Source organism: Lutra lutra, chromosome 10, assembly GCF_902655055.1.
Source record: "Lutra lutra chromosome 10, mLutLut1.2, whole genome shotgun sequence".
Taxonomy (NCBI): Eukaryota; Metazoa; Chordata; class Mammalia; order Carnivora; family Mustelidae; genus Lutra; species Lutra lutra.
The window spans coordinates 52,830,147-52,856,304 of record NC_062287.1 but is presented as its reverse complement, the minus strand read 5'-3'; the positions used below and the strand labels follow the sequence as shown (position 1 = coordinate 52,856,304).

The 26,158-nt window shown below is 37.5% G+C and overlaps 1 protein-coding gene across 2 annotated transcripts in view; it reads right to left on the bottom strand.

The window, feature by feature from the left end:
• The window catches only part of RSF1 (remodeling and spacing factor 1), a 162,695-nt gene that overhangs the window by 115,547 nt on the left and 20,990 nt on the right, over window positions 1-26,158 (bottom strand). For both annotated transcript variants that reach the window (XM_047693907.1, XM_047693906.1), the window contains exon 2: window positions 1,793-1,884. In XM_047693907.1, coding sequence (XP_047549863.1) covers window positions 1,793-1,884 — 92 coding nt within the window. The remainder of the gene's footprint in view (window positions 1-1,792; window positions 1,885-26,158) is intronic.

The following is a 26,158-nucleotide window of genomic DNA, read 5'->3' as shown; positions in this document are numbered from 1 at the left end:
CAAAGCACTAGCCACAAAAGAAAAAAATATATTGGATTTCATCAAAATTAAAACTTTTGTTCATGAAGAACATTATGTAGAAAGTAAAAAGACAACACACAAAGTGGGGTATGTAAAATCATATACCTGGTAAGAGTCTAGTATGCACAATATATAAAGAGCTCTTAAACCTCAAGAACAAAAAGACAGCCAATTAAACAATGGAGTTTAGGAGTAGGCATTTTTTCACATTTTCCCAAAGATATACAACAGCCAACAAGCATATGAAAAGAATGCTCAACATCATTTAGTCATAAGGAAAATGCAACTCAAAACCACAATGAGAACACTTTATACCCACTAGGATGGTTAAAATCAATCAATCATTAAGTGTTGGTGAGAAAGGATGTGGGAAAGTTGGAACCCTCATAAATTCTTAGTGGTAATGTAAAATGGTGCAGCTCTGGAATATAATCTGGCAGTTCCTCAAACAGTTAAATAGAGAATGACCATATGATCCAGCAATTCCGAATACTCTAGATACAAAAAATAAATCATATATCTGCCCAAAAAGCTCTATGAATGTATTCATAGCAGTACTTTTCCTAACAGCCAAAAGATGGAAACAACCCAAATATCATAAACTGGTAAAGTGATAAATAAAAAGTGGCATATGCATCTGATGGAACAGTATTCAGGCATAAAAAGGAAGAAAGTACTGAGGCACCTGGGTGGCTCAGTCAGTTAAGCATTCAACTCTTGACCTCAGCTCAGGTCTCAATCTTAGTTGTGAGTTCAAGCCCCACATTGGGCTCCATCCTGGGTGCAGAGCCTACTTTAAAAAAAAAAAAAAAAAAAAAGGGAACAAAGTACTGATTCTTTCTAAATTTCTGACCCAGAGAAACAGTCCACTAATTAAAATACTTATTGTTTCATGTCATTTTATTTGGAATGGTGTATAACACAGCAAAGATAACTGGAAAAGCACATGTGATTTTTATAGTAAAAACAAGTAACTCTTGTTCCCTGATGGTTCCTCTTTTCATAGTGCTCTAAAGTCATATATACAACTCCCCCCAAAAGAAAGCAGATATGAAAATACATGGGTACAGAAACACATGTATTTTTTTTTAAAACATAAGAAAAGTATAACATTTTCAAAATACAAAAAAATATCACCTCCCATTCTGGTATGTTATAGAATTCAAAATACTCTCAGAAGATATCATGGAGGTAGGGATATTCATCAGCTTAGGCTTCCATTTGGATGCAATTTCAGACAATTTTTCCTGAATGGTCTTGCCCTTAATAGGGTTTACCATAAAGCAACACTTTTCTGATTTCCCAGGTTGTTCTGAGGATAGGTTTGGCTTTATTGGTAACTTTGAAGTCTCCTATGTTTGACTTGAAGGTGTTACGACATTTTACTTTTTAAGTAACAGACAAATTCTGGCTTTGTCTATCTATACTGTATGATCTCAAGGAAAAATGACAACTTTCTTTGCCTTATCTATGTCTTACTTGATTTGATCAGGAAGATTTTAAGGATTAAATGAGAGAAGACATGAAAAGTCCTGGTCAGTGTTAGGCACAAGAGAGACAGAACACCACTAAAAGCTAACCTTAAGACTCAAGACTATGGCTTAGTAGTTGCAAAAGAGAATCACATACGAAGAGCAATTATATGTATTTCTAAGTCATATTTTGCAATTTTTAGCAGACCATTTTAAAAATTAAACGTACTATGAAACGTATTAATTTATGCTAGATAAAGTAATATTTCAGTAACAGAAGGTTAATTTTTAATATTTACCTTGATCAAATATTTTTCCCATCTGTCTGCTGTAACAGATTTGCCAATCTTCCTCATTAACTTCAAATGGAGCTCCACCAATTCTTTTGGTACTTAAAAAAAAAAGAAAAAAATACCATTAGCCAAGCCAGCAGAAGAAAATGTTTATAAACATTTAAAATGATTTAAAAAAAGAACTTTCCGGGGCACCTGGGTGGCTCAATGGGTTAAGTATCCTTCAGCTCAGTCATGATCCCAGGGTCCTGGGATCGAGTACCTGCTTCTCCCTCTCCCTGCTGCTCCCCTTGCTTGTACTCTCCCTCTTTGCCAAATAAATAAATAAAATCTTAAAAAAAAAAAAAAAGAACTTTCTCCAGCCCTGAATACTTTTTCAAAACAGATGATGTTGATTTTAGCTATCTTTTAGACCCTGAATCAGGAAAGACTAGACCAGGGCAAGAAATAACTGAAAACCACTCTCTTAAAAATGAGAAGGAATACTCATTCACATTTTCTTTCAAAGTCATATCAAGTAAGAATGAACCTAGGTTTGCTCAGTTGGTTAAATGTCTGCCTTCCAACTCAGGTCACGATCCCAGAGTCCTGGGATCGAGCCCCACGTCAGGCTCTCTGCTCAGTGGGAAGCCTGCTTCTCCCTCTCCCTCTGATCCTCCACCCTGTTCGTGTTCTCACTCATTCTCTCTCAAATTAATAAATAAAAACTCCTTAAAAAAATGAACTTGCCTGGGATCGAATCCCGCATCGGGCTCTCTGCTCAGCAGGGAGCCTGCCTCCTCCTCCTATCTCTCTCTCTGCCTGCCTCTCTGCCTACTTGTGATCTGTCTGTCAAATTTAAAAAAAAAAATGAACTTGCATGTAAACTGTGAATTTCTGAGTGATAATGATATGTCAATGTAGGTTCATCAACTGTAACAAATGTGCTTCTGTGGTGCCAGGGTGTGGATAGTGGGGAGATTCTATGTGTTGCAGAAGACAGTATATGTGAACTCTCTGTACTTTGTGCTCTTTATTTCTGTGAATCTAAAACTGCTCTAAAAAATAAAGCCCATAAAAAAGAAAATGAAGTAAAAGCCCTTAACCATACAACTAAAATTTCTACTAGTGTTTATATCTCATAACACATATTTGGATAATTTACATATTGCAGATCAAGATATAGATCCATAGAATTAGAAAAGAAACAAGGAATGTAAATTCCAAATTGATGCATATCTCAGAAATAGTCTAATGGTTTTCAAACAACTTCACAAAACTACTCTTTCAATCTATACCTTAAGTTCTAAAGTCCTTTATAGCATCCCTATGGATCTTCACCTGACAACCTTAAGGGACAGAAAACTGACTTATCTTCTGAAGTTCTAGTTATCAGAAAGTTAGCCTTACACGTGGTCAAAATCTGCCTTCATACACCTTCCTTCCCCGGTTCTTACTCTTATTTCTCTACCTTCAAAGACAATACTTTCAACTCCTCTTCTGATAGAACCTTTGAATATTTGAAGATTGTTTTATCCTCCCTCAGGTTTTCTCTTCTAACTGTAAACAACCAGAGTTCCATATATCCCTTGGGCATGATCTGATTACATTAATTATGAGTTAGACTCAAGGGAAATAAAAGACACACATATATGCCTATCAAATTCAGCATTTCCCAAATACCAAATAACCACTAGTAACCTAAGAAAAATTGGAGGTGTATTCTCTAAAAAGGTTCTATAATCACGTGCATTAGAAAAATATTGGATCCCAAAAGAAGTTGTTTTGTTGTTATTGTTGTTGTTGTTGTTTTACTGCAGGACATCTTGACATCTTTATTGACTGATCTTATGTGCATCATGAATATCCAAGAGAAGGATATAATCTCCACATTCTCTAATACATTTTATCAAGGAATTTTTTTATGTGTGAAATATACACTATCTTATCTTTGGATACAAGTGCTCTAAAGAACAGGTTGGCAAACGATGGACTGATTTTCAGTCAATCTTCCAGACTCTTCATTCTCCACTAAAGCCAATTTTAACTCAAAACGAGCTTGAAGTATAAAAACATTCACACATTCAACAGCTTTCTGTGGGACCACTACTAATAAACAAGAAAAAGTCTCTACCCTTAATAAGCTTATTTAAATGAGTTTTCTAAGGATGTGAGACAGTGGGTGGGTTGGAGGTGGGGATCGGGGAGGAACATAGAAGAGTGGTTATGGACAAGTAGATAGGCTATTATACTAAGCCCAAACCTACATTTGGGATTGAGGGGGGAAGAGAGAAAAGAGGAGGAAAGGACATTACTTACAAAAATAACAGCAAATGAAAGACTGAAAAATAAAATGATCATAGAAGCGGAGGCATGGGCATAAAAAAAGGGCATGATCATGAAGAACCTTAGATGTCCAGGCTAAGAAGTTTACATTTTTTATTTTTAAAGGTTTTATTTATTTACTTGACAGACAGAGATCTCAAGTAAGTGGAGAGGCAGGCAGAGAGCCCAACATGGGGCTGGATCCCAGCACACTGGGACCATGAACCTGAGCTGAAGGCAGAGGCCTTAACCCACTGAGCCACCCAGGTGCCCCAGAAGTTTACATTTTATTTAAAAGTTTAGGCAAGGGGCCTCTCTGCTCAGCAGGGAGCCTGCTTCCCTTCCTCTCTCTCTGCCTACTTGTGATTTCAGTCTGTCAAATAAATAAATAAAATCTTAAAAAAAAAAAAAAGTTTAGGCAAGGAAAAAAATAAAAAAAAAGTTTAGGCAAGAGAGTGCGCTCAGCATTTTAAAATTTGGAAAGCAACTTCTTTTATTTGCTTGCTTGTTTTAGGAGGCAGGATGCAAGGCAGAGATTAAATGTAAATTCTGGAAAATATCAACCCAGAAAGATGGGAGTAACCGATATTAGGTAGGGGAGGTAGAGACAGAAGTGGGCAGATCTGAGAAATGTTTAGGAAAAAAATAATACAATTTGTAATTGACTGGTTGTGCAAAGCTATAGAGAAAATCAAGAAAACCTTAGGCACTGGCTAGACAACTGAGTAGATGCCAATGACACCAGAATAGGGAAAAAAAAAAAGACCAGGGCTCAGTTGTCCGCTCAAACACTTAATACAAGGTGACTAGTATTCTCCTGGTGAAATTCTTTAAACACTGAATGTCAAACTCCTCATCTGTAAAGGGCTATATTAGCTATCTTACAGTTTAAAAGTACAAAAACAAGCGAAATAAGTCAATCGGAGAAAGACAACTATCATATGATCTCCCTGATATGAGGAAGTGGAAATGCAACGTGGGGGGTTTGGGGGGGAAGGAAAAGAATAAATGAAACAAGATGGGATTGGGAGGGAGACAAACCATAAGTGACTCTCAATCTCACAAAACAAACTGAGGGTTGCTGGGGGGAGGGGGGCTGGGAGAGGGGGGTGGGGTTATGGACATTGGGAAGGGTATGTGCTATGGTAAGTGCTGTGAAGTGTGTAAACCTGGCGATTCACAGACCCGTATCCCTGGGGATAAAAATAAATTATATGTTTATTAAAAAAATAAAAAAATTTAATTAAAAAAAAGTACAAAAGCAAACATTACATAAAGCTACAACATCTTTATTTTTACTTCTATTGTGATACTTAGGGAACCAAGACCTGTTCCAATTTCTCCTTTTCTGCCTTCCCCAGACACAACAGTCTTGATGATTCTGTTTTCATACACCTCAACCCTGCTCCCTCTTCCCCCAATATCTCCAGGATACCACTATACCGTCTCACTTCAGAAAAATAGCTATGGTAATCTCTTATAACCAAACCAACCTTCCAAAAATACTGTTTTCATAACACTTCTCATCTACTGATACATTTTCTGGCTCTTAAATTCCTACATTAAACATATACAGACTTCTTACCATAGCCTCAGTGTCTTATAATCCCAGTCTCAACCTAACTCTCCAATCCTTCTCTCTCATTTTCACACTGAAATCCTTGATTCAAATCATTCTGGCCTGCTCACATACCCGGACCACTACCTATCTGGGCTTTATTTAAGCCCTCCAGCTCACTGTTTCCTCCCCACTTGAATCATATTTCTCTTTCAGTGTCTCATCAATAAAAGGCCCAAAGTCTCTATGACAGCCTTCTGATGATTCCGTCAACACGTTTGTCCTTGGAACGCCCGAAGTATTCATACTGCCTGTATCACTCCCTTAGGAGTTCGCTAAAGCTTTACATCAGTGTTTTTGTACATATCATAAATATCCATATTATATCATACAGATCATATCATACAGATACACATATCTTCCATATCATATGGATATACATACAAATCACAAAAAACATTTTGATACAGTTGGTACTATTTCTAAAAATCTAACAGGACAGAAATAAATATACGCCAGAAAAATGGTTTTCAGCCCACTTGAAAAATATAGTCATTGTTGGTTTAGGCATGTAGAAATAAATTATACATTACTTGATTTCCTTATTAGAGCATCGGCTCTTACATAGCACTAACAGAAATATAAGATGAGCCATATAACTGCAAATTTTCTAGTAGTTCATTCATAAAGAGTTCAAAATTAACTTTAATAATATATTTTATTTAATACTATATATCACAATGTTATTTCAATACATAGTGAGGATTTAAAATATCAGATATTTTACATTTTTTTTCACTTTGATTATTTTAATTTCTTTTTTAAACTGTGGTATAATTGACATATAACATTGTATTAGTTTCAACTGTACAACACAGTGATTTAATATTTGTATACATTGTAAAATGATCACCACTTAAGTCATCTACCATCTTACATGCCTGTAAAAAAAAAATTCTATGATAAGAATTTTTTAGGATTTACTCTCTTAGCAACTTTCTAACAGGCAATCCAGTATTACTAAATGTAGTCATCATGATGTACATTATATTCCCATGACTTATTAATTTTATAGCTAGAAGTCTGTACCTTTTGACACCCTTCACTCAATTTACATCTTATTTTTTGTACTAAGTATTCAAAACATAGTGTGCATTTTATATTTACAGCACATCTCATTTCACACTAGCCACATTCAAGTGCTCAAAAGCCATTTATGGCTAGTGGCTACTATAGTGGATTATATAAAGCTGGCATAATTAAAACTAAAATTTATAACCCATAATTTGCTAATAATTTACTTATATTTTGAGATATAACTGACATATAACATTATATTAATTTCAGGTATCAAAATAATTTATGTGTATACATCACAAAATGATCACAATAAGGCTAAGTTAACATGTGATTTGCTTATATTTTTTGTTACAAATAGAATTGACACACTGGGTGTCATATGCATCTGATGGATTGTTGAACACCACACCTAAAACCACTGATATACTATAGGTTGGCTAACTGAATTTAAATTAAAAAAAAAAAAAAAAGAACTGACAAGTTGATGACGTTTCTGGACACTAGCAGCTATTAAAATTTTGTCAATTGATAAGAAACGGGGAAAAACTTCAACAGAAAAATTAACCAACATCATAGTTAAATTGAAAATATTAAAATTCCCCTACTCTGTTTTCTCTAAACATTCTGTCTATTCAACAGACCATTCTATGATGATGGAAACAGTCTATATCTGCATTTTCCAATATAGGAGCCATCTACATGTGACAATAGCACACTTAATATGTGGCCAACAAAACTGAAGCACTACACTTTTAATTTTTTAAGATTTTACTTATTTTTTTAACAGAAAGTACACAAGCACAATCAGGGCAATGGCAGGCAGAGGGAGAAGCAGGCTCTCTGTGGATCATGACCTGAGCTGAAGGAAGACGCTCACCCAACTGAGCCACCCAGGCACCTACACTTAAAATTTTTTTAATTAAATTTAAATATCCACAGTGGCAAATGTCTATGACTTTGAACAGTGCAGCTATAAATTATCAATCATATTTTAAAACACAGGATCATCTTCTATAACACACAATGACAATGTGTAAATTCACTTATCACCTGAAACATTTTCTAAATAGTCTCATTGCCCAAATATTTGGTAATTATTAACTTCCTTCTATAGATATATCTGTTAGCCAAATTTGTGTCATTCTGAAAAATACAGGTTTTGTCACAATCGAACGAAGATCTTTACCTTTCACATGATAGTTTGATATATAACCTTTAACTAACCCATTTCTTTCACAAGGCCTCAGGAGGTGAAAGATTCTGAAGCAGAAGAAAAGGTCATGGCCGTGTGAATTCACGAAGGCCCTGCCAAGATGACATAGGCAAGAAATGGCAAAAAGTGGTAGAATCCCAGACCACATTACTGATCCAATCACCCAAGGATGTTCTATATTTGGACATTTTTCTAAAGCATCTTTCCAGCACCAAGCCTTAAAAATGCTGCTGCTTCTACAATTCTTCTTGTAACTTATAATTCTGCTTTCTAAATGGTTAAAATTTACAGTGGCTCATAATAACTACGTGTTAGAATTCTTCTCATTTCTCAAAAAATCTTTTACTTAAATTTCCTCTATGCTTATAAGCAAAGATACACTTAGTCACAAAAATGGCTGATTTTGTATCAGGTCATTGATCAAAGAACACTAATTTCAGATACAATGATTAAAAGATAACCTTACAAAAATCGTTTATTTGCTGCCCAGTTTTTCCAAACTCTACTGAGGGAGTACAGCTTTAGCAATTATGAACCATTTCCACAGACCACTTGATCCTTGAAATAACTGTTATATATTTATATACCTTATCTGCAAATAATCCATTTAATCAATCATTCTAAAATTTTCTGAAAAACAAATGGCCTGAGACAATGTACTGTAACTTAGGCCACTCTCTGAAAAACAGCAGTTCAGAGATGCAAAGTAAGTAAAATATGAATCACTAAACTCAGCTTATTACCATAATGGGAAAAATAAATCCAAGAAGAGCTGTTGAGCAGGCAGATAAACCAAGGGTTATCTGCTGCTCCACTTTAGGTTTGTGAGTTTCATTTAGAACCATACTGCTATTCCCTTATAGAGGGAGAAACCAAACATGGTTCAGATAATTTCAAAACCAAATGGTGAAAACATCTCTGCTACAAACCAAGTAATCCGTGTACTCTAAGTATCAGCATGGTTGGGTAACCATGCCATTCAGCACTCCTTCTTGAAGGAGAAAGTAGATGTTTCCTTATGGTGAGGAAAGGCCTTTCTCTGGGTAAGATGATGTGAGCCACACTCATATTAGTCAGTTTTTAAAGGGTTTCTTTTTCCTTATAATTAAGGAACAGCATCCTGGCAGAGGGAATCTGAGTTACTTGAGGCAATGGCTTCCAGTACCATATGCTTTCAACTCTAATCAGATGTTATTTTCCTTCTCTCTTTTCTCTCTACTCACTTTAATAACCTTGAAGGACTTAAGGAATGTAAAGGGGAGAAGTGAGAGAAAGACCCAAAACAAATTTTAAAAGAAAGAAACAGGGGTACCCGAGTGTCTACTTCTCCCTCTTCCTCTGCACCCCCCACTCGTGCTCTCTCTCACTCTCAAATTAATAAAAATATTAAAAAGAAAGAAAGAAAGAGTGATGTGATAGTATTTAAGGAAGAGGAGGACTGTTCCCCCAACAATTTGAAACACAGTGAAAAGTTGAAAGACACCCTTCACCTAGATGTACCAATTGCTAACATTCTAGGGAAACATTTTACATAGGGCAAAACCATCAGGGAAAGGCTGTCTATTAAAGATGAGACCTTAAAGCAGCAGCCAACCAAGCCAAGGAAGAGAACATACTAGCCACAAGGAAATGTCTGTAAGGGGTCCTGAGGCAGCTAAAAGCTACCAGTGTGGCTGTTGACATGAACGGGAGTCAAATCTTACAAAGCCTTGGGAGCCATGCAAAGAGTTAGATTTTATTCTTAGTGTCATGAGAACTCGAAAAAGGAAAGTTTCATGATCCAAGTTTTTAAAAAGATCATTCTGTGTCTAGGATCTGCTTCAAAATAATCTAGGCAGCAGCGGGATAGGGGTTTTGGGGGTGAGTAGGTGGAGTTACAGATAAAACAAAATCATAAAATTGTACTGAAGGAGGTGATAGGTATATAGAAGTCCATTACACAACCTTCTACTTTTATGTGTTTCACATTTTCACAATTTAAAAAGGTAAAGAAGATGTGGAAGTCACTTTCGTTGCTCTGTGAGGCATGCATGAGAGGGAAGCAAACAAGACTCATTAGGAGGCTATAGCCACACTTCAGGCAAAAGGTAACATTGGCTGGACTAAGGCTGCAGCAGTAGAGAGGCAGAAAAGTGCCCTCAAGGCAAGTCGCAAATGTAGAAAGCTTCTAACAAGTACCTTCACCAATCTTGATCTCAGTTAGTGACCATAATATATTTGTCTTCTATGTGATCCCAATTAATTTGCTCATGTTGAAAAGCAGAAACCACAACTTTTTGTTAAATCATACTGTTAGGAAAGAAACATATACACACAGACATTTAATAAAAAAGTCAAATAAAACCATTTGTAACATGTCTTATTTCTGATACTCCTCGGTTCAAATGTTCACATTTCACTTAAAAGTCTGAACTTAATATTTCAACTAATACTTAAAAGCTATATGTCTATTATGAAAAGCACTAGATAAAGTCAGGAGAAAGAGGTACAAACCTAAATTTTCTCATCCATGAACAGAGTTGATCTAAAGTTCTCCAGCTCTAATATTCAATGCCTATGCCTAGGTACTGAGGCAGATATTTATTTGCCTAATAACACAATAGTCATAGGATCCTAGGATTTCTGCACTGAATGCAATGATCTAACTCACACTCTCTGACAGACTAGAAAATTTAGTAACTAAGATGTGAAGTGAACTGTCTATCACCAAGCAAAGGCCAACCAAGAGCCCAACCCTTCCAAGGCCAGAGCTCTTTCTAAGGTTTCTTAAAGTATCAAATAAATAGAGGAACAGTTCAGAAGACCTAACTTATCAATCAAGCCTAACCTTTCTGCACAGCTCCATTTCTGGGTTTTGATCTTGGGTTACTTCTACTTATGTATATTAGCTATTTCTAAAATGTAATTCAGCTAGTAGATGCTATGGCAATAGACAGACTATTAGTACTCCTCTCAATCCATTTCTTTTTTGTAACAACTTTATTGAGATATAATTCATATATACACATGGATATATATACACACACACATATATATAAATAAAATATAATCCATCCATTTAAAGTATAAAAATCAATGGGTTTTCTTATATCACATGATTAACTTTTTAAATTGTGGTACAATACAAATAACATAAAATTTGCCATTTTCACCGGTTTTAAGTACACATTTCAGTGGCATTAATTAGATTCACAACATTGTGCAATCACCATTATTTTCCAATCCATTTGTATAGCTAAAATTTTAAAATAGTCACTTCGGGGCACCTGGGTGGCTAAAAAAAATCTTTTAAAATAGTCACTTCACTTCCAAATTGCTTTCTGGAAAACTTGTAACTATAAAAATCCAAAAGCGTATACTCTCTTAGTGAGGGTAATACTGACATCACATATTTTAAGATTTTATTTATTAATTTGACAGAGAGATAGTACAAGAAAGCAGAGCGGCAGGCAGAGGAAGTGGGACAAGCAGGCTCTCTGCTGAGCAGGGAGCCCGATGCGGGGCTTAATTCCAGGATCCTGGGACCACAATCAGAGCCGAAGGTAGCAGCCCAACCAACTGAGCCGCCCAGGAGCCTGACATCATATTGTCTTCATTATCTTTAAGTATCACTTTGTAATTATCCACCATCTATCTCCTTTTCCTCCTCTCTCCCATACTTATATTTAAGTTCCATGAAGATAAAGGCCAGTTCAAACTGCCTTTTCATCACTGCATTCTCAGTACCAAGCACAGTCCTGATTCACTCAACAATTTCACTAACTGGAATAGAGACAACAGCGAAGGAAAGCAACAGGGAGAGAGGGTGCAAAGTAAAACAGTTCTGCAGCTGCTAGAAAAAAAAAGAGTTGCTATAGATGTCAAAGAAAGGGGCACCTGGGCGGCTCAGTCACTTAAGTCAGACCCTTGATTTTGGCTCAGGTCATGACCTCAGGGTCCTGAGTTTGAGCCCTGCATTCCACTCCACGCTAAGCATAAAGCGTGTTTCAGATTTTCCCTCTCCCACTGCCCCTCCCCCTCCTTTCCCTCTATCCCTGTGTCTCTCTCTGTCTCAAAAAAAAAAAAAAAAAAGGAGAGAGAGAGGGAGAGAGAGAGAGACAAAGAAGTTATATAAACTAATAGTATGACAGTATGCAGGAAAGTTCTGAGGAAGAAGAGACAAAAACGATGGCGAAAGTGGCTTTCGGCTTCAGTTCACTGTGTGAGTCATCAGGTGATAATCACTAAATCAAGACACCTTATTTGTAGTTTATTTTTTTGCCTTTCTCTCCCTCTTGAGGGGAGGAATGGAAGAGATGTATGCACCCAATGAAATGTGTATACAGGAGCAAATAATAAAGTCTGTACGTTTAACTAAAGAAATACCGGGGCACCTGGGTGGCTCAGTTGGTTAAGTGCCTGCCTGCCTTCAGCTCAGGTCATGATCCCAGGGTCCTGGTATCAAGCTCTATGTTAGGCTCCCTGCTCAGCAGGGAGTCTGCTTCCCCCTTCCCTGCTCTTGGGCTCTTGCTCACTCACCGCCCCCAAATAAACAAATAAAATCTTAAAAAAAAAAAAAAAAACACTATATGGGGGCTCCTGGCTGGCTTAGTCAGTAGACCATCTGATTCTTGATCCCTGGGGTCATGAGTCTGAGCACCACACTGGGTTTAGAGATTACTTAAAAAGCCTAGGTGGCATACTGGGTTAAGCATCCGACTCTTGGTTTTGGCTCAGGTCCTTGGTTTCGGCTCAGGTTATGATCCCAGGGTGCTGAGATCCAGCCCTGTATTGGGACTCTGCGCTCAGTGTGGAGTCTGCTTAAGTTTCTCTCTCCCTCTGCCTCTCCCCCCATCTCTCTCATCAATAAATAAACAAATCTTTGTAAAAAAATACCTACATATATACTGATTTTCTAATACCATATCTCTGTAAAATGCTAGTCTTCTCTCTTCATCATGCATACCCCATACTATCTAAAAACTTGAATAGCACACTACAAGATGACTTTATGATCTAATGCCATGATTTTAGGTATTATAAAATAAGTTTGATACTTCTTTTACAAACAACTGCAGAAGGGCGCCTGGGTGGCTCAGTGGGTTAAGCCGCTGCCTTCAGCTCAGGTCATGATCTCAGGGTCCTGGGATCAAGTCCCGCATCAGGCTCACTGCTCAGCAGGGAGCCGGCTTCCCCCTCTCTCTCTGCCTGCCTCTCTGTCTACTTGTGACCTCTCTGTCAAACAAATAAATAAAATCTCTAAAAAAAAAAACACAAAAAAACAAAAAAACAAAACAAAACAAATTGCAGAACTATGAACTTAAAACAATTCTATTTCAGGCCACTTGCCTAGCTTAATCAGTAGAGCATGCAACTCTTGACACCACAATTGTGAGTTCAAGCCCCACACTGGGTATAGAACTTATTTGGGGGGGGGAAAAAACCCTCCATTTCTTTGTAAAATGTATATTGTCTTAATTCCTTGCTAACAAGTGACCAGTTCACACTTTTCCTTCAATCAACATTTATTTAACAAGCAGAGATAAACAGATGAGTAACACGCTATGTCATCTTAGAGTTTCTTGAAATCTTAGCAGAAATGGGTTCATTGTAATTTCTACCATTATTTCAATAAATGATAGAACACATATGAAAACACCAGAAAGCAATACAAACCAAGATACTATTATTCACCACCAGATGGTGATCATGTCTTATTAAAAGCAAAAGGCTAATAACACCTTATTTGGAGGCCAGCCAGCAAGACTGCTAAAAATGATCAACAAGTAAACCAGAGGATCTGAATAAAATGTTGGTGATTTTTAAGTAAATTCAACTGAAGCATCAGCAAAACAAGAGCAATGAAAAGTAGGTTCTGGGGACACCTGGGTGGCTCAATCGATTAAGCATCTGCCCTCAGCTTGGGTCACGATCCCAGGGTCCTAGGATCAAGCCCCATGTCAGGCTCTCTGCTCAGCAGGGAGCCTGCTTCTCCCTCTCTCTCTGCCTGCCGCTCTGCCTGCTTGTGCTCATTCTCTCTTGCTCTCTCTGTCAAATAAATAAATAAAATCTTTTTTTAAAAAAATGATTCTTGGGACTCCTGGGTGGCTCAGTGGGTTAAGCCGCTGCCTTCGGCTCAGGTCATGATCCCAGAATCCTGGGATCGAGTCCCGCATCGGGCTCCTTGCTCAGCGGGGAGCCTGCCTCTCTCTCCGCCTCTGCCTGCTTGTGTGCTTTCTCTCTCTCTCTTTCTGACAAATAAATAAATAAAATCTTAAAAAAAAAAAATGATTCTGTCTGAAGACTTTTAAAGGAACTGATTCTTTCATGTGGAACATCTGATAACTATAATTTAAGGAAAATACAGTACACGTGTTTTTTGCAGTCTTATATTAGTTATTTAACCATTTATATGACCCTGAACTTCTTTAACTTCAGAGATATTTCTACTCTTTGAAAAAGTCCCCTCAAGCTAACACACACTCCCCACTTCCTATCATTCTGGAAAAAAAATGTTCTATGAACTCAGTCTCCATTTTCTTACCTGTCCCATTTGCTCCAAACCCAGCATAATCTCACTTCTATAATTTAAACTAAATAGATGCATTAGTTTTTTGTCTTAATTTGACAACATATGACACTTGTGACCCCATCTTCCTTGTTAAAACTTGGCCATCCTGCGACAGCACTTTTCTGATGTCTCCTATTTCTTTTAAAGAAAGATTATTTATTTGACAGAGAGAAAGATCACAAGTAGGCAGAGAGGCAGGCAGAGAAAGGGGGGGAAGCAGGCTCCCTGCTGAGCAGAGAGCCGATGTGAGGCTCGATCCCAGGACCCTGAGATCATGACCTGAGCTGAAGGCAGCGGCTTAACCCACTGAGCCACCCAGGCGCCCCTCTTTGCCCCTTTTTAAATTTCTTTGCAGACTTTACACTTCTGCCCTCTCCTTGATAACTGATTCTGTTTTAGAACTTCTTTTTTTGTCCTTACATCATCTCATTAGTCCCTTTGCTTCAGTTTAAATATGCTGTCTCACTGTGCTGCTTATGATATATTCAAGTAACAAAAAACCTTACCATTGTGTCTTCAGGCCATTACTTTTTCTCATACAACAAAAAGTCCAGTGGAATGAGTTGCTAGTTTTGGTTTAATGGCTCAACAACTCCACCTGAACTTCTTGGAATTCTCAAACATTCCATACTATTTCTAGACTCCAGATCTTAACACATACAGGTCCCTCTAACTTTAACCCACCTCTATTCATCCCCAGAGTTGTTTGGTTGCTGTTTCCTTGGGAAATCCCTCCTTTATCCATGCTTTTATCTTAACAGGATTAAGTGTCCCTGATGGGTTTCCCCAAATGATTCTACTTATGCATTACACTGCATCATAAATGCCTATTTGATTAACTCTATCCAACATAAAACAAGCCTGAACCTTCAGCACCTAGGACAGTGCCTAGCACATACCACACATTCAATAAAGACTTGTCAAAAGAATGGATGATTTGGACTTTAAAAAAAAAATTTTTTTTTTTCATGAACATGAACCTCTCCTAACTCTAGCACCTGACTAGCAAATGAATAAATAAAAATATATCTTTCTTGTTCATAATTAATGCTCATACGTAGAAGACAATGAACTTTTTTTTTTTTAAGATTTTTTATTTATTTGACAGAGAGAGAGATCACAAGTAGACGGAGAGGCAGGCAGAGAGAGAGAGGGAAGCAGGCTTCTTGCTGAGCAGAGAGCCCGATGTGGGACTCGATCCCAGGACCCTGAGATCATGACCTGAGCTGAAGGCAGCGGCTTAACCCACTGAGCCACCCAGGCGCCCCAAAGACAATGAACTTCTAAAAACCAATGAAGGAAATGTACAATAGAACATTTTGGCAATGTGCATTTATGCCACCCAATCAACTTTACCCATGCTACCAGTTTACAAGTGGCCAACCATGAACTGGCTTTCATGAATGAGTAAGCTTCCTAACATGACAAGAGAAAAGACTACAATAAGCAAAATAAAAAACAGAAGAGAATGACTAAAGGGTCCTTTTGGGACCCCATTACAGTCAGTCACCCTACTCCCAGACACAGGTAACCACTGGTCTGCCTTCTGTCACTACAACTTTGTATTTTCTAGGGTTTTATATAAACACAATTATATTTTATGTACTTATTTTGTCTGGCTTTTTTTGCTCTGCAGGATTTTTTTTTTTAAGATTTTATTTATTTATTTGACAGAGAGAGAGAGCACACAAGCAGGCAGAGTGGCAGGCAGAGGAAGAGAGAAGCAGGATCCCCACCAAGCAAGAAGCCTGGTGCAGGACTCAATTCCAGGAACCTGGGATCATGACCTGAGCCGAACGCAACCACTTCACTGACTGAGCAACCCAGGCGTCCCTGCAGAATGTTTCTGAGATGCAGACATATGTCTTCCACGTATTAGCACTCCACTCATCTTTTTAAAAATGTTTTTAAATTTAGGGGCACCTGGGCAGCATTAAGCCTCTGCCTTCGGCTCAGGTCATGATCTCAGGGTCCTGGGATCAAGCCCCACGTCGGGCTCTCTGCTCGGCAGGGAGCCTGCTTCCCCCTGCCTCTCTGCCTACTTGTGATCTCTCTCTCTCTCTGTCAAATAAATACATAAAATCTTTTAAAAAAATGTTTTTAAATTTAAACTCAATTAATTAACATATAATGTATTACTTGTTTCAGGGGTACAGGTTTGTGATTAATCAGTCTTATGTAATACCAGGTGCTCATTACAACACATACCCTCCCCAATGTCCATCACCCAGTCATCCCATTCCTCCACCCCCTCCCCTCCAACAACCCTCAGCGTGTTTCCTAAGATTAGTAAGAGTCTCTTAGGGTTTGTCTCCCTCTCTGGTTTCGTCTTGTTTCACTTTATCCTCTATTCCCCTATGATCTTCTGTCTTGTTTCTTAAATTCCACATACCAGTGAGATCATACGATAATTGTCTTTCTCTAATTTTGCTTAGCCTAATACCCTCTAGTTTCATCCACGTCATTGCAAATGGCAAGGTTTCTCTTTTTTTGATGTCTGCATTATATTCCATTGTATATATATACCATATCTTCTTTATCTATTCATCTGTTGATGGACATCTAGGTTCTTACCATAGTTTGGCTATTGGGGACATTGCTTAGCAGTCCACTCCTTTTTAATGTGCGTAGTATTCCACTGTATGAATATATTTGTTCATCCACTCATGTGATGAACGTTGTGGTTATTTCCAGTTTATAACTATTGTAAGTAAAGCTGCTATTAACACTGTACAAGTCTTTGTGTGGACATATATTTTTATTTCTCTAGGAGAGATAATAATGGAAACTGACGGGTTGTATGCTAGATACAGGCTTAACTTAATAAGAAACTCCCAAACATTTTGCTAAAGTAGTTGCACTAGTAAATCTTTCCACGATTACTATAAGAGTTCCAGCTGATTCACATCCTCGACAACATCTGAGGCATCATAAGTCATTTTAACAGACTGTGTTTTCTACTTTGTTGGGTACAGCGATCTAGAAATGTCCACAGCATCCAGTCTGTGATAACATTGTCCATGTCTTCTATATTCTGAGTTATTCTGTCTAGCTGCACTATCAATTCCTGAGAGAGGTGCTGAAATCTCCAATTATACCTTTAAATTATACACTTGTCAGTTCTGTTACTGGGTTAAAACACTGTGAGAGGGCGCCTGGGTGGTTCAGTGGGTTAAGCCTCTGCCTTCGGCTCAGGTCATGGTCTCAGGGTCCTGGGATCAAGGCCTGCATCAGGCTCTCTGCTCGGTGGGAAGCGTACTCTCGCTTCCTAATTGTGATTAGGAAGCCTCTACCTGCTTCTCTGCCTAACTGTGATCTCTCTCTCTCTCCCTCTATCAAATAAATAAATAAATAAAATCTTTGTTGGGGGAGAAAAAAACACTGTTGGAACGTTTATATCTTCCTGATAAATTAACCCCTCTAACATTACAAAATATCTTTCTATATCTCATTTCTTGTTCTGACATCTCCATTTTCTGATACTAGTATAGTAATTCCAGTTTTCAAATGATTAGCTTTGCACAATATTTATTTTCTACCCTTTCATTTTAAACTATCTACATATAGGGCCCCTGGGTGGCTCAGTGGGTTAAGCCACTGCCTTCGGTTCGGGTCATGATCTCAGGGTCCTGGGATCGAGTCCCACATCCGGCTCTCTGCTCAGCAGGGAGCCTGCTTCCCTCTCTCTCTCTCTCTCTGCCTGCCTCTCCATCTACTTGTGATCTCTCTCTGTCAAATAAATAAATAAAAATCTTTAAAAAAAAAAAACTATATATAGACATATAGAAATCTACATATCTTTATATATGGATTTTTATAGCATATAGTTGGGCTTATTTTTTTATCCACTCTGACTGTCTATTTTAGTTAGTTTTAATTAATTTTAAGTATCACAGGTGGCTACTGGTAACAAGATCAGAGACAAAAGGTTTAGGCCAAGGGCTAGCAAACTAAGGCTCACAAGGCAAATGCACCCTGTCACCTATTTTTGTACAGCCCACAAACTAAGAATAATTTTACCTTTTTACAGGGTTGGTAGGAAAAAATAAAATAGTATTTTGTGGGGAGCCTGGCTAGCTCAGTTGGTAGAGTATGTGACCCTTGATTTGAGGGTTTTGAGTTCAAGCCCCACACTGCATATAGAGATTACTTAAAAATAAAAATCTTTTTTTTTTTCAGAGCTTTTATATTTGAGTTTATTCTTCATTTAACTTTTAAAACACTACTATAGTTGAATATTAAAACAAAAACAATAGCAAGTAGTGAGCTATGATTATAGTTCTTCACTCATTCACTACTGCACATAAAATGCCAGCAGTGTTATTCATTGGCCCCATTAAGAGGTCTGACACTGAACACCACCCCTGGGATGATGTTCATCATCCTCATATGCTTCCCCATTGTAATGGTGCCGTCTTTAAAAATAAAAATCTTTTAAAAAATGTTTTGGCAGCACCTGAGTGGTGCAGTTTGATTCAGAGTCTGACTCTTGGTTTCAGCTCGAGTTGTGATCTCTGGATTGTGGGACTGAGCCCTACACTGGGCTCCATGCTCAGCATGGAATCTGTTTAGGATTCTCTTTCCCTTCTCCCTCTGCCCCTCCCCCTACATACTTGTTCACTTTCTCTCTCTCAAATAAATCTTTAAAAAATAATGATATAACACATGATAATTCTAAGAAATTCAATTCCAGTGTCTACTGTTTTATTGGAACACAGTCACACTTCTTCATTTATACAATGTCTACGGCTACTTTTATGCTATATCTGGCAAAACTGAACAGTTTCAATAGATACTGTACTGACCATAAAGCCTAAAATAATCTTTAATCTGGCTCGTTACAGAAAAATTTTGCCAAACCCTGATTAAAACCATTTATACTATTACAACTTTGATAAAATTGGGTTTAAATCTACAATCTTGCCATTTGTTTACTATATATCCTAACATTTCTTTATTCCTTCTATTTTTTACTATGTTTTGCATAGAGTGAAATACTTTTTGAAAAAAAAAAAAAAAACTGAACATACTTTAGCATGTTACTTACTAACCACTATTGACTAATTAGGCATACTTCTTTATTTTAGTATTTAGTGTTTGCTCCAGGTTTTACAATACAGGTTTTAACTCAACACAGTGTAACATTAAATGATGCTCTCCTACTTCATGTAAAATGTGAACACTTTTTACCCTTCCAATACTGTATTTACATTTCCCTGTTCTCATCCTTAGTACCACAGTTGCCATATATTTTCCTTCTACACAGGTAAAACTTACATTATGAATTTTGTCTTAAGCAGTCAATTATCTTTTTTAAAGTCTTATAATTAGGGAAAGTGTATTTTACATTTACTCCCATAGTTATCATTTCTTTTACTCATCATCTCCTTATCTAGGTCCAAGCTCTCATCAGAACCATTTTCTTTCCATCTAAAGATACTTCTGAAATGCATGTCTGAAAAGGTTTTTATTACACTCCCATTTTCCAAGGATACTTTCCTGGCTATAAAAGTAAATACTGATAGTTTTTTTTTTTTCAATTAGTACTTTAAAAAATTTCAGTATCTCCTAGTTTGAATAGTTTCTAATAATAAAAAGGCTTCACTGTTTCTCTGCACATGTCTTATCTGGTTATCTTCAAAATTTGTTATGATTGGTTTTTAGGAATTTGTTATGCCTCGGTATTTTTCTGTGTGTTTGTCCTTTCATTTTGTTAAGACTATTGGATCTACGACTTCATAATTTTCATCAAATTTGGAAAATTTTGAGCCATTATTTCTTACAATATTTTTTCTTCATCCTCCCTCTACAATGTCAAAAACACTGCTGTGTTCTGCTTAGTACTGTCCCACACACAAAAGAATTATTTAATTGTTTTCAGTCCTCTTTCTCTGCTTCATCTTGATAGTCTACTGCTAGATCTTCAAGTTCACTGACTTTTCTGCTTAGTTCAATCTGCTGTTAACTTTTTATTTCAGATAGTATTATTTTTCACACCTACTTCCATATGATTTAATATCTTCCATTTCTCTACCTGTTATGCTCATTATTTTTCTTTAAATATATTTATTAGTTATAATAGCTATTTTAACATCCTTATCTGCTAGTTCCATCACTTCTGTAATTCTTTATCTGTTTCTTTAGGCTGACTTTCCTCCTGGCCACAGGTTACAAAGGACCTGCTTCTTGGCATATCTAGCAATTTAAGCTTGGATGCTGGAAAATATCAATGTTACACTCTGGTTGATGGGTATTTGTGATCATTCTGTAAACAGAGTCAGGCTTTGTTTTGGCAGTTCAGTTATACACAGATCCATTTGATCTCTCTGAAGACTCCTCTGTTTTTACCATCGGACAAACCCACTTGGTTCTCCAATGAATGTCCTGAGTGCTCCAAAGGATCATCCATTATGTCTGGTCAGAATTAAACATTTCTTGTGTAAACTCAGCAAATGTTCTGCTAATATGCCCCACAGTGTTCACTGCTTGACCTTATGGAGTTTCACTCTATACATTTATGATCCTAGTATTCAGCAGCAGACTTAAGGGGCCCCTACGCAGACTTCTGGAGATCTTTTGTCTGTATAGCTCCTTTCTTTTCAAAGCCTGGCTATGCAACTTCTCGTTGCCTAAATATCTACAACATCCAATCTTTGCTTCCACAACTAAGTGAGGCTTCCAGGTTCTCATTAGACTCCTTCCTGTTTCTCTGTCTCCAAAGTTGCTTCTGGGCAGGAAGCCATAGTAGTGTAGGCCTAACCTCCATTACTTCCTATCTCTCAGGGATCTCAATCCTATTCCGCCTACTGTATAATAGCTATAATAAGATAATTCATATATTTGGTCCAGTTTACTAGCTGTTTATGACAAGGGGATAAAAACTTCTTATTACTCCATCATGGCCAGAGATGGAATTCCTAATTTTTATAAATATTAAAAACTTAAGTATTTGCAAAAATACAGATTCAAAGGGATACATGTACCTCGATATTTACAGCAGCATTATCAACAGCAGCTAAACTATGAAAAGAGCCCAAATGTCCATTAACTGAAGATGATGTGGCATATATACACAGTGGAGTATTACTCAGCCAGGAAAAAGAATGAACTCTCGCATTTACAACAGCATGGACGAAGCTAGAGTGCATTATGCTAAGTGAAATCAGTCAGAGAAACACAAATACCATACGATTTCAATCATATGTGGAATTTAAGAATCGAAACAGATGAACATATGGAAAGAAAAAAAAAGACAGACTCAATAGAGAACTGAGGGTTGATGGAGGGAGGAGGTGGGGGATGGGCTAAATGGGAGATGGGTATTAAGGTGGGCACTTGTTATGATGAGCACTGGGTGGTTATATACAAGTGATGAATCACTAAGTTCTACTCCCAAAACCAGTATTACACTATATGTTAACTAACTAGAATCTGAATAAAAATCTGGGGAAAAAACTTGAGTAAATCATGTGAATTTAAAGAATGCATTATAAACAAATCTATTTTTTTATACATGAACTACACAAAATGAAACAATAGTATACTATAGGTAAAAGGAACTAACACTAGATCCTTAAAATAACTTTAGAGACATTATTGTCTCCATTATGAAGAGGCTCAGAAGTTAATAACTTCTGATATATATATATTATATATATATTATATAATAATTTCTGCTAATAACTTCTGGTATGTCCAGGTCATACCAATATAAAGTGGCAAAACTGGGGCACCAGGGTGGCTCAGTGGGTTAAAGGCTCTGCCTTTGGCTCACGTCATGATCCCAGGGTCCTGGGATCAAGCCCCACAGTGGGCTCTCTGCTCAGTACCACCTTGCTTCACATTATTTCTCACCACAGATACTACATTTTAAAAGACTTGGTTTATCAAACTGAATTTATTCAGATCTCCTGTGTTTTACTTAGCAAGGCAATTATCAACTATCAATAAAATTATCTGACCAGTAAGGGGAAAAGAAACTGCCATGGTGGGTTAAGAGTATTTCATAAAATGGTATGATACAATGTCACTATTAGCCTTTGTGACATTTTAATAAATAAACGTGTATTTATTTAAATTTAAAATTGGCATCTTAATTTTTTTTTTTTTTTTAAGATTTGTATTTATCTATTTGACAGGGAAAGAGATCACAAGTAGGCAGAGAGAGAAGGGAAGCAGGCAACCCCACTGAGCAGAGAGCCCAATGCAGGGCTCGATCCCAGGACCCTGAGATCATGACCTGAGCCAAAGGCAGAGGCTTTAACCCACTGAGCCACCCAGGTGCCCCAACATCTTAAAATGTTTTAAATGACTCAGGGATCCTTGGTTATGATTCACACATGCCAGTAAATCCCTTAGGAATATATATACTCATTTCATACAAGTAGACATTATGTTCACCACCTAATGTTGAAGACCACTAAAATGGAAGTTCCACTGAAGTTTTATTCGTAATATCTAGAGAAGGGTTTAGCATCCAAGAGGTACTCAATACATGATTGGGAAATAAGAGATCCCCCTAGTTTAATTCTCTAGAAGTACAGTAATGGTTACATTACATCAAGATTGTGGGCTGAGGGGCGCCTGGGTGGCTCAGTGGGTTAAGCCGCTGCCTTCGGCTCAGGTCATGATCCCAGGTCCTGGGTTCGAGCCCCGCGTCAGGCTTTCTGCTCAGCAGGGAGCCTGCTTCCTCCTCTCTCTCTGCCTACTTGTGATTTCTCTCTGTCAAATAAATAAATAAAATCTTAAAAAAAAAAAAAAAAAAAGATTGTGGGCTGATCCTCCTGCCCGGATCTCTTTAAATGACAGTTAAAAAAAGAAAAAGGGGGGGGGGGGGGGGGAGAAAGAAAGTAATGTGATAAATTTGGAGTAACAAGAATTATATTGATTTACCGCCTGAAACAACTAGGCAGTGCAACAAAATCTATGAAACAATGGCACTCAAGACATTACACAAGAAGCAACAAAAGTAAGTGAACATTACAGATAAGAAACAAAGGAGATAAGTCCTATAATCACCCCAGTGTACTAGCCGGGTAAAAGGCAAAAAAGGAGGACACAGTCAAAACCTGGTCACTTTCCAATATTAAGGAGATGAAGCTGGAAGTCAAGAAGGCAAACTAGAGACATGAACCAGAGTTCATGGAGTACAGAGACAGAAAGGAGAAAGCTGTAAAGGGCACTCTGGAAATTTGAAAATGGCTCCAAGTCTTTATACCAAAGTACTGACTAAACTACCCAAGTTCACAGAAAGCATCACTCCAAAGGCATAGAGGGAACAATGCCCAATGCCCACAGAGGTCTAAGAGACTGAGCTACCCCTGTCTCTAAGAGCCAGAAAAGAAACATTCACATATCAAATGGCACTGACTGGAGCAGAAGCCAACAAATTACATCCCAGAGGTCAAACTGCTCCACCTCCTATTTCTGTATAGCCCAAGAACTAAGAATGGTTTCTGTATTATAAGACAGCCCAAAAAAAGAAGAAAAAAAACAAAAAACAAAAAGGTAATATTTGGGGCACCTGGATGGCTCAGTGGATTGGGCCGCTGCTTTCGGCTCGGGTCATGATCTCGGTGTCCTGGGATGGAGCCCCGCATCGGGCTCTCTGCTCAGCGGGGAGCCTGCTTCCCCTTCTCTCTCTGCCTGACTTTCTGCCTACTTGTGATCTCTCTCTTTCTGTCAAATAAATAAATAAATAAATCTTTTTAAAAAAAAGGTAATATTTCATGACAACTGAAATTACAGTATTCAAGAATAAAGTTCACAACCATGCTCATTCATTTAAATACTATCTATGGTTACTTCCACACTACAACAGAAAGGAAATGTAGTTAGGACAGAGACTCTATAGCCCACAAGGCCTAAAATATTTAGTATCTAACTCTTTACAGAAAAATGAATCTTTCGTCAGTAGGAAAAATACTAACCTTAGGATAAACACACATCCAGCCTCACCTAACAAAGCTTAAAAGTAAGATATTAAATAACTAGTCTCTGGGACCCCCGGGTGGTTCAGTTAGTTAAGCGACCGACTTGATTTTGGCTCAGGTCATGATCTCAGGGTTGTGAGACTGAGCTGTATGTTGGGCTCTGCCTGAGCATGGAGCCTGCTTAAGATTCTCCGTCCTGGGAGACAAACCATAGGAGACTTAATCATAGGGAGCAAACAGGGTTGCTGGAGCAGGAGGGGTGAGAGGATGGGGTACTGGGTGATGGACATTAAGGAGGGCATGTGATGCAATGCTACTGGGTATTATATAAGACTGATGAATCACTGACCTCTACCTCTGAAACTAGTAATACATTATATGTTAACTGAATTTAAATTAATAAAAAAGATTGTCTCCCTTTGCCCCTCCCCCTTAAAAAAGTTTCCAAATATATGAAATATGTCCCAGAGCTCAAGAATACAAGTTACAAAATTATCTAGCATGAATTGTACATTATTTACAATAGCAAAGATATGGAGGCAAAACAAGTGTCCATCCACTGATGAATAAAGAAAATGTGATACATACACACAGTGGAATATTACCAGCCATAAAAAGAATGAAATTTTGCCATTTGTGACAACATCGATGGACCTAGAGGTTATTACGCTAAGTGAAGTCAGTCAGAGAAAGACAAAAACCATATGATTTCCCTTATTTGTGGAATCTATAAAAACAAATGAACAAGCAAAAAACAAAGAGAACAAACTCGTGGTTGCCAAAATGGAGGTGGGTCAGGAATGAGCAAAACAGGTGAAGGGGATTAAGTAGTACAAACTTTCAGTTATAAAATAAGTCCAGAGAAGAAGAGTACAGTGAGTTGATGAAAAGTACAGTGTAGGGAATACAGTCCATAATACTGCAATATCGAACACTGAGTAATGTACAGAATTACTGAATCACAACGTTGTACACCTGAAACTAATACAACACTGTATTGCAACTACATTTCATTTTTTAAAAACAAAAACAAGGACACCTAGGTGGCTCAGTCGGTTAAACAACCAACTCTTGGTTTCAGCTCAGGTCATGATCTCAAGTTAACTGAGATTGAGCCCCAGAGGTAGATTCCCCACCAAGCAGTGAGTCTACCTAAAATTCTCTCCTACTCCCTCTTCTCACATGCACTCTCTCTCAAATAAAGAAATATTTTTTTAAAAAATAAAAAAGTGGGGCACCTGGGTGGCTCAGTGGTTTAAGCCTCTGCCTTCGGCTCAGGTCATGATCTCAGGGTTCTGGGATAGAGCCCCACCCACATCAGGCTCTTTGCTCAGCAGGGAGCCTGCTTCCCTCTCTCTCTCTGCCTGCCTCTCTGCCTACTTATGATCTGTCAAATAAATAAATTCTTTAAAAAAAAATTAAAAAAAAAAAGTTAAAAAAAAAAGTTAAAAAAAAGGTAAAAACAAAAATCTAACTTCTAGTACAGTAAAATTTACAGTGTCTACTATCTACTCAAAAATTACCAAATAAGCAAAGTAAGCAAAAAATTCAACCCACAGTAGGAAAAAAAAATCCACTAAGTGACTCAAATAATAGAATTAATAAAGGGATATGGAATTATAGGGCTATAAATGACTGTAATCTATATGTTCAAGAAACTAGAGCAAAGAATGAACATGTGGAGTGAAGACATGGATGGTATAAAAAACACTTATTGCCATCTGTAACAACATGA